This window comes from Podarcis tiliguerta (genome assembly GCF_965153285.1).
Source record: "Podarcis tiliguerta genome assembly, chromosome: 2".
Taxonomy (NCBI): domain Eukaryota; kingdom Metazoa; phylum Chordata; class Lepidosauria; order Squamata; family Lacertidae; genus Podarcis; species Podarcis tiliguerta.
Window position 1 is genome coordinate 108,079,833 of NC_139535.1, and position 13,201 is coordinate 108,093,033.

At 46.1% G+C, this 13,201-nt stretch overlaps 1 protein-coding gene across 7 annotated transcripts in view; it reads left to right on the forward strand.

Moving 5' to 3' along the window:
- Window positions 1–2,858: 2,858 nt before the first annotated feature.
- The window catches only part of GLS2 (glutaminase 2), a 37,099-nt gene continuing 26,756 nt past the window's right edge, over window positions 2,859–13,201 (forward strand). For 2 of the 7 annotated variants that reach the window (XM_083427558.1, XM_083427561.1), the window contains exons 1-2: window positions 9,455–9,776; window positions 11,925–12,024. In XM_083427558.1, the coding sequence (XP_083283684.1) occupies window positions 9,598–9,776; window positions 11,925–12,024 (279 nt within the window). In that variant the 5' untranslated portion in view covers window positions 9,455–9,597. Of the gene's footprint in view, window positions 3,182–9,454; window positions 9,844–11,924; window positions 12,025–13,201 lie in introns of those variants that run through there. The other 5 variants (XM_083427557.1, XM_083427562.1, XM_083427560.1 and 2 more) reach the window with 5 other exon arrangements.

Genomic DNA, 13,201 nt, shown 5'->3' on the forward strand with positions numbered 1-13,201 from the left:
GCGAACCAGAGCTGCACACCAAAACACCGTTTACCTTCCCGCGGGAGCGGTACCTATTTATCTACTTGCACTTTGACGTGCTTTTGAACTGCTAGGTTGGCAGGAGCAGGGACCGAGCAACAGGAGCGCACCCCGTTGCGGGGATTCGAACCGCCGATCTTCTGATTGGCAAGCCCTAGGCTCGGTGGTTTAACCCACAGTGCCACCCGTGTCCCTAAAAGTGACATGACAATGGTATAAATAGGTTTTTAAAAAAGGTAAAAGGTATAAATAATATGGAGTTAAAACAAAACAACTCATGCCAGATAAAATTACATGCAAGGGGGCCAAGACACAGATCCTAGAATGGGACTTGACAGCTAGAAGCAAGCTTGATGTTGGTGGAGCATGGGACTCCCAATCTCAGGGTTGTGGATTCAAATTCCACATTGGACAAAGGATTCCTGGATTGCAGGGGATTGGACTATAGGCCAATTAGGGTCCCTTCCAACTCTACAATTCTATGGTTCTATGATTGCCAGCAGCTGGGGTCACAAGAATAAGGGAGCCAGTTTAGCCCCCACCTCCGTGGTATTCCTGAGTGCATCTCTGTACGTATTTCTCATATAAATCACTGGCTGTCATTCACCGATTAGTATGAAAGGATAGGGATGCACTTTACACATTCATTCTATGACAGGCATAGGCAAACTTGGCCCTCCAGATGTTTTGGGACTACAACTCCCATCATCCCTAGCTAAACAGGACCAGTAGACAAGGATGATGGGAGTTGTAGTCCCAAAACATTTGGAGGGCCGAGTTTGCCTATGCCTGTTCTATGACAACACAGCACTAGGAGATAGCATTGCAGTGGAGCAAAACCTGCTTGACTATCCATCCTCCACAGACAAGAGACACCATGGGGGTGGGGGGAGTAGGTCCAGCCCTACCTTGAGGCAGAGAGCCACCTCGGGTAGCAGAACAGCAAGGTGCTAGAGGATAGAGTTGCACAGCATCCTCTTAACTAGTCTGCTGCCTTCAGGCCTCGGAGAAGTGCCTATTCCATCACCAGTGTTGAAGTAAACGCCTGCTGCTAGTTTGGTTGTCTTCTGCACACAGAATGAGGTTTTTGGGGGTGGACACAGTGCTGGTGCCAGGCTATTTTGCATCCTTGGCAAGGCTAACTACTTGCACCCCCCCCCCAAATGCTAACTTCAATCTTCAAAAACGGGTATCTCGCAGGAAAAAAATGAAATGCACAAAACTCTAAACTTCTAGAGTTATTTTAAACTGCAAGGATAAGTAATGTAACCATCTTGGATTATCTTTCTCTAATGCAAAACGAAATGTTTTAGCACACGAGTCAAACTGTGGTGCTAAAATTTAAGTTTCTTAAAAGTTTCAGTTTCAGGGACATAAAGATCTCACTTTGCTTGCCTTTTCCTTTGCAAATTTTGCCACCCATTCCTTCAGATGTCGACGCTTCGGCAGATTCAACTGATATAGTTGGCAAGCCAGCTAGTCTCTTTTGCGGTATTGTTGAGCATATTTAAATCTGAGCTTTCACCACTTGTCGCTGACACTGGAAGTGTGAGAAGGCTCCTTAGAGCAGCAGAAACATTAGGCACATTATCCAGAATTTTTTGTGGTAGTATGAAGAGTTGTATGTACTCCTCACAGCAGCATAAACTTTGGAAGTCTTGGAGTTACTGCTATAAGTTCACAGCCCAGATGTTCAGCATCAGTACAGTATCTTTGTTTCCATTGTGCATCCATGATTTTTCCAAATTCTTGCAGACCTTAAGGACATCTTCAGTAGATTTTTTTATTGATATATATCATACAGAAAGCCAAATAGGGAATTATATTATTGTAGCTGTTGGAATCTCTCTTCAACAGATTATATGGCCATGTCTAAACAGCACAGTAGAAACCTACCGGTACTTTGGACACGCATTGCCTTTTCTTGGGCCTCAAACTGCCATTACTTTTCCTTTTTTTTCTAACTTGTTCCGTCTCAAAGTTTGGTAGTATTTCTAACTCATTTGCCATCTCAGTAGCATCTATCAAAACTTGTCTATCTGTTTCATATATTCATTTAAAAAAACACATTTCTAATATATTAATTTCTTCAAATATAATACAATTCTTCAAAATATAAAAGTAAAATATTATCAGAAATTTATAAGGTATAACAAAAAACTAATCTTTACAAAACTGTACATTTAAAGCGCGTTGTTTACCCCAAAGAATCCTGGGAGCTGTAGGTTGTAGAGCTATAATTCTCAGAAATATGTTGAATGCGTATGTCTAGAGACAACGGATGAAACAAATGCCATTTGTGTTTAATGGTTATCTCATTTGTATTTGCTTAAAAATCAATAAAAGGTGTTTTAAAATAATAATTCTCAGAAATACAACCCCCTCACAGAACTACAGTTCCCAAGATTATGGGGGAGGGGGAACCGGTGTGCTTTAAATATATGAGTCTTTTCAGTGCACATAATTGGGCCTGGAGAGGGCTGACTGATATCTGGTTTTGAACATCGTGATATATCACCAGCTAAACACTGCAATATACTGATATATTATAATGTATGAAATGTGGATGGAGCTATGCAGAGGCACTAGCCGGCTTCACGGTTTTCCCCACATTGTGATTTTTGCATAACACACACACAAACACACACATCAGGGTTTGCAATATATTGCCAGAGAGGGATTCCTCCCTTATTTTCCTCAGGGCCTGGAGGCCATGTTTGGTTTAGGGAGAGGGACAGATTTCAATAAACAGCACCTGGCCATTGCTCCAGTCTTTGGCAATGGTCTTTCCACCCATCCCACCGTCTGCCCCCCCCCCAACAACCACTAGTGCTTAAACAATTAATAATAACACCGTAATAATAAAATCCTTTCAGGACCATTCTTTCCCACATATGCAAACCTTCCCAAGTCTCCCTATTCTCCAGGGACAGTCCCAGATTTAAAGAAGCCATCCCGGTTCCTGATCTGATCCCAGAATGTCCCGCTTTTCCTTAGAACATCCCTATTTCCCTCAGAAAAATGTTGGAGGGTGTGGCAAGACACCTCTATTTTCATTGGAGAAATATTGGAGGGTGTGGCAGGGTGCCCCTATTTCCCTCGGAGAAATGTTGGAGGGTATGGCAGGATGCCCCTATTTTCATTGGAGAAATGTTGGAGGGTGTGGAAGGGTGCCCCTATTTTCATTGGAGAAATGTTGGAGGGTATGGAAGGGTGCCCCTATTTTCATCGGAGAAATGTTGGAGGGTATGGAATAAGACGTTCCCCAGGGCTTTTTTCAGCCGGAACTCTCCGGAACTCTCCGGTGGGCGCCATTCCCATTCTAAGAGAACGAGGGAGGTGTTCCTGGTGATCTCCGGCACCTCTTTTTCTAGAAAAATAGCACTGGGTTGTCCCTATTTTCATCGGATAAGTGTTGGAGGGGGTGTTATAGGATGTCCCTATTTTCCCTGGAGAAATGTTTAAGGTTGTGCACAACGTGCCTTCCACATGCACCATGTCAGGCAAAGGAGCCACTAGGGTGTGCGCCGGCGAAACTGACTTGCTGAGGTTAGGAAACAGGCTGTGCTGAGTATTCATATTAAAGCGCCTCGGGGAAAGCCTTGGCCTCTCCCTTCTGTAGCTCTGCAAATGGGAGAGGCAGTCAAGCCAGATGGAAGAAGAGCAGTCTCTCATTTCCTCGAGGGACAGAGCCTGGCTTAGAGCGTACTCAACAGGCCCCAGGGCAAGGATGCTTCCATTGTGAGAGGCACTGAGAAAATTCCTTGCTCTCTCTCTCTCTATAGATATATAACACAAAGACCCTTGGTGGCCTGCGATCTGGAGAGGGAACTTTTCTCAGGGCCTCAAGGGTGGAGGCCTTTTAGCTAGGTTATTTCCGGGTGCAGGGATTTAAGGACACATGGCGTCATAACTCACAGGAAGCTGCCTGGTGCCAGGTCTAAAAGTCCATCCATCCAGCCCAATAGTGCCTGATCTGACTGGCAGAAACTCTTCAGCGAATCAGGCACAGGTGTTTCAAATCATTTGATCTGATTTCTTTCCGCAGGGCCTGTAAGACAGAGTTGTTCCGCCTGGCCTTTGGCTTGGAGCCAATTTGATTCCCTCCCTCCCTCCATCTCTTTCTTTTTTCTTTTCCTTCCCCTCCTGTGATGAGGCTACATTTTAATATTTTGATGTTTCAATATTTTAATGTTGTATTTTAATTTTGTTTTTAAGTTGTAATCGTTCAACTTGTTTTTATTATTGCTTGTAAGCCGCTCTGAACCCGGCCTTGGCTGGGGAGGGCGGGGTATAAATAAAAATTATTATTATTATTATTATTATTATTATTATTATTATTATTATGTCTTACCTGATCACCTTTTTAACAGGAGGTTCAGGAGACCACTGGTCCCATCACCTCCTGGCAAATACAAGGGGAAGAAATGGAGGCAGTGAGAGATTTTACTTTCTTGGGCTCCATGATCACTGCAGATGGTGACAGCAGCCACGAAATTAAAAGACACCTGCTTCTTGGGAGAAAAGCAATGACAAACCTAGACAGCATCTTAAAAAGCATCACCTTGCCGACAAAGGACCGTAAAGTAAAAGCTATGGTTTTCCCCGTAGTGATGTATGGAAGTGAGAGCTGGCCCATAAAGAAGGGTGATCGCTGAAGAATTGATGCTTTTGAATTATGGTGCTGGAGAGTCCCATGGACTGCAAAAAGATCAAACCTCTCCATTCTTAAGGAAATCAGCCCTGAGTGCTCACTGAAAGGACAGATCCTGAAGCTGAGGCTCCAATACTTTGGCCACCTCATGAGAAGAGAAGACTCCCTGGAAGAGACCCTTTCCCTGATGTTGGGAAAGATGGAGGGCACAAGGAGAAGGGGACAACAGAGGATGAGATGGTTGGACAGTGTTCTCAAAGCTACCAGCATGAGTTTGACCAAACTGCGAGAGGCAGTGGAAGACAGGCGTGCCTGGCGTGCTCTGGTCCATGGGGTCACGAAGAGTCGGACACGACTAAACGACTAAACAACAACAGAAGACTAAGAATGGAACTTTCTGCGTGCAATGGCCTCAGGTATTCTGGTAGCCTAATGCATTTGAACATGAAAATTATTTTTAAAATTAAAATGTAAGACACGTTCAAAATTTTTTAATTAATGCCAGGCCCAAATGCTTGAGTGCCTTTGCATGACTTAGATCCTAGAAGCAGAGTTTTCAACGCTTAAAATTTTAAAAAGCACCTATCTGGGAGGGATCCATGGGCAGAGGTCAGGTAATTGATCCCAGAGTGGCTCTGAAACATAGCCAGGCCTGATCCTGAGCACCACTGTATTCGATAGGTCTTCCTCAGAGGTAACCATGCACAGAACTGTCACCACAGATGCAGTATTTTGGAAGCACATTATTTCAGAGTTTGAATGAAGCTCACTAGGAGACCTTGGGACAATCACTGTCTCTTGACCTAACTTACCTCACAGGGTTGTTGTGAGGATTAAATGGGGGGGGGGGGAGAGAGAGCTATGAAAACCTCTGAGGAAAAGGTGAGATATAAATACTACAATCAAATCAAGTTCAAAATTTATTGACACCAAGGATCATTGATTGATTGATTAAGTTTCTAGTTCTCATGAGACTCTTGGACATAAGGGAATGTCTGCAAAATATTGCAAGTGTCTACAAAACATTATTAACAAAACATTATGAACTCCTGTATGAACTATTGTCCAAAATCATCATTCCCTGGAGAATTCTCTTTTTCAAAGGCCTGCAAAAATGTCGACACTATTGGTAAGCAGGAAAACTACTGCCACCTAGAGGGTTGTCTAAGCATAGCTCCAGGACCAAATTACCTATACTTTTGTGCTGTGTAAAATATATATAATAACAGCAGCTCTGAACTACTCAAGAAGAAGGAATGAAAGAGGTGTTTCCAGCACCTAGATCAGAACTCTCTCTTGCAGCCTATGGATGTTTATTCAGAAGCAACCCCTAATAACACGGCTGAATTTGAATGAACAGCCCAATCCTATGCAAAGTTAGCTGCTCCTAAACCCATTGATTTAAATGGCATTAAACCCTGCACAGGACTGGGCTGTGTGTGTAGATAGTACTGCAGCCTTCGTGGGACTGAAGGAAGGAAAAGTTAGGATAAAGCCAGTCTTCGAGAAATCTCCCTTTGAGTAGATAAGCGTGAGCTTGGAGACTGGACTCCAGTTCCAGCACATATAAACCCCTGCATAATAACACCAATTGCAATGACAATAAGCAAATATTCTGTCCCTGCTGCCCCCCACTTCCTAATCTGTAAAGTGGGAACAGCATTCAGGATGGTGTTTTTGAATTTTTATTTTCTTTGCTATGTGCCAAGGGCGTTTGATCCTAGTTGCCTCGTCTCTTGCATGTCAACTAAATTGCACAACACTGAGTTGGAAATTGTTACCCAAATTAGGGGTGGCAAATCTGTGTGGGTAATCCTCTCCTATTGTGCTTGTTAGCAACTTTATTTATATATATAGGCCATCTCTTCAACCTTTAGGAGCATATCTGTATATACTGAAAGATTACTACTATTGAAATATAGGGACACGGGTGGCACTGTGGTCTAAGCCACCAAGCCTCTTGAGCTTGCCGATCGGAAGGTTGGTGGTTCGAATCCCCGTGACGGGGTGAGCTCCCGTTGCTCTGTCCCAGCTCCTACCAACCTAGCAGTTTGAAAGCACACCAGTGCAAGTAGATCAATAGGTACTGCTGTGGCGGGAAAGTAAATGGTGTTTCAGTGCATTCTGGTTTCCATCACAGTATTCCGTTGCGCCAGAAGTGGTTTAGTCCTGCTGGCCACGTGACCCAGAAAGCTGTCTGTGGACAAACGCCGGCTCCCTCAGCCTGAAAGCGAGATGAACGCCGCAACCCCATAGTCGCCTTTGACTGGACTTAACCGTCCAGGGGTCCTTTTTACCGTACCTTTTTACTACTGAAATGCATTGGTTCCTTCTGAATGCCAACAGGAACATGGTGACAGGGCTAACCTAAAACAAGCCCCATTGAGTTCAGCAGGGATTACACTCAGGTAAGTAGCCTGAATTTCTGAATGGCAGTTACAAAGCGTGATTGTTTCCTTACACAGTAGTCTTTAGAGAAAGCCTCCCCAAACAACAATTTTCTTTGGGCTTCATTGTCGGCCAGGTAAATCCAGTGGCGTAGCGTGGGGGGTGCAGGGGGGGCTGGCCGCACTGGGCGCAACATCGGGGGGGGGCGCTCACACTTGCAGCTCTCTGCCCCTACCTGGCTCACTCACTCTCTCTCACTGCAGTGCTGGCTGTGCGAATCCGATCCGAGCCGCCAGGTCGCCGCCCACTGTGGAGGGGAGGGTGCCAGGCGTGCGGTGCGGTGCGGAGAGAGAGAGAGGGACTATCTGGGGGAGGGACAGTGCAGGGGGGGCGCAAATTACTTGCCTTGCCCTGGGTTAGGGGGCGCAAATTACTTGCCTTGCCCCGGGTGCCAGTGGCGTAGCGTGGGTTGTCAGCACCCGGGGCAAGGCAAGTAATTTGTGCCCCCTAACCCGTGGATTTGCGCCCCCTAACCCTAACCCCCAGATGTTGCGCCCCGGTGCGGCCGGCCCCCCCCTGCAACCCCCACGCTACGCCTCTGCCGGGTGCTGACAACCCACGCTACGCCACTGGGTAAATCAACTGAAGCACGTTCTCTAAACAGGCCCTCTAAACCAATTTAAGTTGGGATCCACAATCTTAAATCCACAAATCCTTTTCAGTTCAAGCACAGTAAAGAGATTTCCACTAGAACCAACAGTCATGTGCTTTTTTAAAATATGTGTTTTTAAAGGAGGAACTGCACCCCAATGTTTCTTGCCTGCACACAAACACATACTTGTGGATATACATGACCTTTCTACCCATACAGTATATGCATTTTTCAAAAATGCAGGTTTGTCTTGCTTGCAGACCATGGTTTTCGAGTGTACGTGCTAAAAATCCAGTGTGCTTATAACACAGACCTAAGAAAGAAAGCCAGCCACGGTGCAAGCCCAGTCTGGCTCCTCTGCTAAATGATAGGAAATTGGAAACAATTATTTCCTTCCCCTTTGTGCTGGCCTCCTTAATCTTCCAAAATAAAGAGAGAAATGGTTTTAGTTTCTAGGAAATCGTTAACACATACTTTTCTGGAAAGTGGCAGAGAAATACCTGGCCTTAGCCCAGTACAACAACTGCGAGCGCATGCTTCTCCAACGTTCCCTAAACCGGAGAACCTAAACTCCATACCTGGACGAAATTATCTCTCCTTAGAAGAATTTAGCACATGCTAAATTGTGACTGTGGAAGCCAGAAATCCCACAAAGAAAGTTGTTCTATATTATATGATATAGGATATATTATATTTATGATACATATCAGGCATGTCCAACAGGTTGATCACGATCTACTGGTCGATCCTGGATGTGTCCCAGGTCGATCGGGATCGCCTTAGTGTTCCTTTTGCCAACCCTCCCCCCCCCCCAAAAAAACTTGACAAATTTTGCCAACCCTCCTCTAAAAAAGCTCAGCAGCTCCTGACAATGACAGTGGGTAGACCAGTATTATTTTTTTCCACAATAATATTTATTATTTTCCATACATAGACATAACAAAAGAAAAAGTTGACAATAATAAAATAATATAAAAAATAATATAAAACATAAAATACAACAAATCATCACTACACTAACACCTAATTAATTAAGATCCATTTTCGTAGACATATTATTTGACTTCCTCAAATCTCTTCCATCTGAATTTCTTAGTAATTATATATAGCAGTTTCCAATATCAATATTTCATAAAACCATATCACAGTCATAATCATATTTCCTAACTTTTTTTATCATACATTTTCTTATTTATATGTTTAATCCCAATGTAATCCTAGGCCTAATTAATTCTTCCAAGTGATTACATATCTTTAATATTACAGTATTTATTCAGATAGTCTTTAAATTTCTTCCACACAGCCAGTATTTTTACACTGTAGGTAGATCGCAGTCTCTTGGGAGATGGACGTGCCTGATATGGTACATGATATTATGATTATATGCGCCTTGCAAACACAAGCGGCGTGAGCAAACCGTGATCCAAGCCTCGATTATTAAACTAAAACGAAAACCCATGATGCTTCTGAAAAAGAGTTGGTGATGATGCCAGCCGATGTCAGTCACTTTCACAGTCCAGGGTCGGCGGTGATGCTTGCTTCCTATTCACTCAGTGCCTAAAGGCTGCGGGGTGGGAGCTGCATCTCTAACAACCTGTGAGCATCGCGCTATGACTCACCTGGAGTCTGGGAAAGCGCACAAAGATCTTCCCTCCCTCATTGGCGCGTTGCGTTTATTTACTTGTCGCTGATAGGCTGGAGCCGCTGCCCATCCCTCTCCCTCCCCCGCCCCCTGCTTGATGCTTTCCTTTTTAAAGGGCCAGAAGCCGAGCTCCTTGTCACTCCCCCCTCCCCCCCCACCAGCACCACCCCTGGATCTTCTTGCTGCCGCTTCCTCGTAGCATCAGACGCTCTCAAGCCCCTGCGACCTCTTGCTGCCGCCATGCGCTCCATCAGGGTCTTTCCAGGAGTGCTGCAGCCTCCTGTGATCCGATGGAAGAGAGGAACGGGACGCTGCCCTCCCTTGGGCAATGGCAGAGCCGGCTCCTCGGCCTCGGCTCAAGGCAGAGAGGCAGCGATGGTGAACGGGCGTCACCAGCAACACCAGCAGCTGACGGACCAGTAAGGGATGCATGGGCCATGTGTCGTATCACTGTGGTGGAGGGGTGTGTGCATAGGTGATGTCAAAGTGTATTTTGTTTTGCCCATCCAGGAACTGTATAGATTTTGTTAAGCAAGAACTGGGTGCAGGATTGAATTAGGGGACTCTGGTGTCCTCCAGATGTTGATGGACTGGGCATGGAGAGTAGTGGTGCAGCAATAAAACGGCTAGCACATTTGCAAAGCTAAGAAGGGTCCGGTATGGTTCCAAATTGGATGGGGAAACCATGTGTTGAGATTCCTGCATTGCAGCGGGTTGGACTAGATGACCGTCAGGGTCCCTTCCAATTCTTCAGTTCTATGATTCTATGACTTCCACGTCTCATCAGCCCCAACCGGCATGGCCTTTGGCTAGAGATGTTGGGAGTTATAGTTCATCAACATCTGGAGGTAGTGCCGGTTCACACACACACACATTAATGAATTGACTCCTCTACAATGCAACCTTTTGTTTGGCGCTAGCGAACTTTCCGCACTCAGATACCCAGCCCAGCTGATATCCTGGCAGAAATTATCCAGCCCCACTTTGCTTGTATGTTTCTTTGCAGAATGACCAGCTGACAAATGCTGCCATTCTTAGGAGTGCTGTTAAACTTAAGGTGGTGTGGGGGAAATAGAAAACCCGGGCTGTCACGATCGATGCGATTCTGGAATTGTGACGCACTTAGGGCTTCAAGCGCTGCCAAGCCTTGCACACTGAAGGGACACGTCTGCCCGTCCAGAGGCAGAGAAAAGAAGCCAGCTTGTCAGACTTCCAGACATACGGCTTTTGTCATTTCCGTGCTCTCTTATTTTTGATGCCAATTATTTCCGCCCAGCATGAAACACCTAAAGTGCTAAAAGTATTTGCTCCCTGCAGAAATGCTGGCTGCCGTTTGAAGCATACTCATAAAAGAGTAGAATTGCATTCAACATGGAAGAAAACACAGGAAATAGGAGGCAGGGGGATTGTGGTAGTGGCATAGCCCCCACTGCCAGTGTCTATGTGATTATGAAAACCTCTACAAGTGATTTGTTTTGGGGGGTTTAAATTATTTCTCCAGAATCTGAGCACTTTTCCCTGTATCACTCTAGTGGAGGAACTCCTACAGTCTTTTAAAGGAGCCCACTAGGGCTAAGATGGGATTGTAGTTCAAAATATCTGGAGAGCGCCAGAATAGCAAAAACTGGGTTAACCTGTCCCCAGCCACATTTTTAGTTCAGGTGGAGGAAATGTGCGGTTTCCAACAAAACGTAACATTGAAAATTTTCCAATACTGGGCTGCCTTCAGATGTTTTCAGAAAGTCGTATAGTTGTTTATTTCTTTGACATCTGCCGGGAGGGCATTCCACAGGGTGGGTACAACTACCAAGAAGGCCTTCTGTCTGGTTCCCTATAATTTCACTCCTCAACAGAGAGGGAACCGCCAGAAGGCCCTTGGAACTGGACCTCGAAGTCAGGGCTGGACAATGGGGGTGGAGAATCTCATTCAGGTATACAGGGTCAAGACCATTTAGGGCTTTAAAGGTCAGCACCAGCACTTTGAATTGTGCTTGGAAAAGTACTGAGAGCTGATGTAGATCTTTTAGGACCGCTGTTATATGGTCCCGGCGGCTGCTCCCAGTCACCCTTCTAGCTTCATTCTGGATTGTCAGTGTGGGTGATGAGATTTAGAGTTCAATGACAACTGGAGGTTCCTTACCACTGCTTTAAAAAGTCTTGCTCTCAAATCACCGGTATTTATTTTTAGAAATCTATAACCAACCCTTGCCAGGAGGGATATGTTCCTTTGCTTTATTCCTTTGCCTCTCTGTGAGTTCCATTCTCAGGCTGCTGCTACCACTGCTTGTTTTTTAACTGTACGCTTACCTGAGAGGTTGCCCATACCTGAAATGTGCAACATGAATGCTTTACATCAGTGTTTCCCAAACTTGGGTCTCCAGCTGTTTGTGGACTACAATTCCCACCATCCCTGACCAGTGGTCCTGCTAGCTAGGGATGATGGGAGTTGCAGTCCCAAAACAGCTGGAGACCCAAGTTTAGGAAACACTGCTTTAAATAAATGAGTGAATGTTATGTAGGGGTGAAACACGACCTGTTCTCTGTTGTGGCCTCTTGTCTCTCCGCAGGGATGTGTCAGAAAATGGGATGCTGCCTCGCCTTAGTGACCTCCTTTTCTACACAGTAGCTGAAGGCCAGGAATGTATCTCCGTTCATAAATTCACCAGTGTAAGATGCTTCCAGCTGTCCTAAAGGGTGGGTGGGAAAGGTGGGACTTGTGGGGGGGCATATTCCCAGGCCTGCCTGGAGATGCTGAGAGTGAATCTGGGACCTTGCGCACTGCAAGCAGATGTTCTACCACTTCCTACAACCACATGAGGAATCGGGCATCTAGAACCTCTGTCGAAATAGTGAGCAGAGCTTTACACATCTGCACCCATTAAAAAATCCATAGAAGCAGGAGGCTGGTCTCATTTTCTTTACTGCAAGAGCAGATACCTTCCCCCCCCCCCTTTAATTTTCACCGGATTTTTATTAGTTTTCTGTAACAAAGTTTTAAAACATTTTGTCATTTTTATACCTAAACCAAACTTAATGAAGGAAGACTGGATCGCAGGTGGATATAATACAAAGCACATGATTTTAAAAGGCTAGTTACGGTGGACCAGTGGCGTAGCGTGGGGGGTGCAGGGGGGCCGGCCGCACCAGGCGCAACATCTGGGGGGGCGCGCTCGCACTCGCAGCTCTCTGCCCCTACCTGGCTCACTCACTCTCTCTCACTGCAGGGCTGGCTGTGCGAATCCGATCCGAGCCGCCGGGTCGCCGCCCACTATGGAGGGGAGGGTGCCAGGCGTGCGGTGCGGTGCGGAGAGAGAGCGAGGGACTATCTGGGGGAGGGACAGTGCAGCGGGGGGAGCAAATTACTTGCCTTGCCCTGGGTGGTAACAACCCACGCCACTGCGGTGGTTTCTTTGTACACTTTTCCAATAGCTCAACTGAGAAAATAAAATAAATGGGAATGGATAAGAAGAGGGGTTTTATCCCTCTGCAAGAGCAGGGACGCGGGTGGCGCTGTGGGTAAAAGCCTCAGCGCCTAGGGCTTGCCGATTGAAAGGTCGGCGGTTCGAATCCCCGCGGCGGGGTGCGCTCCCATTTTTCGGTCCCAGCGCCTGCCAACCTAGCAGTTCGAAAGCACTCCCGGGTGCAAGTAGATAAATAGATAAATAGGGACCGCTTACTAGCGGGAAGGTAAACGGCGTTTCCGTGTGCGGCTCTGGCTCGCCAGAGCAGCGATGTCACGCTGGCCACGTGACCCGGAAGTGTCTCCGGACAGCGCTGGCCCCCGGCCTCTTGAGTGAGATGGGCGCACAACCCTAGAGTCTGTCAAGACTGGCCCGTACGGGCA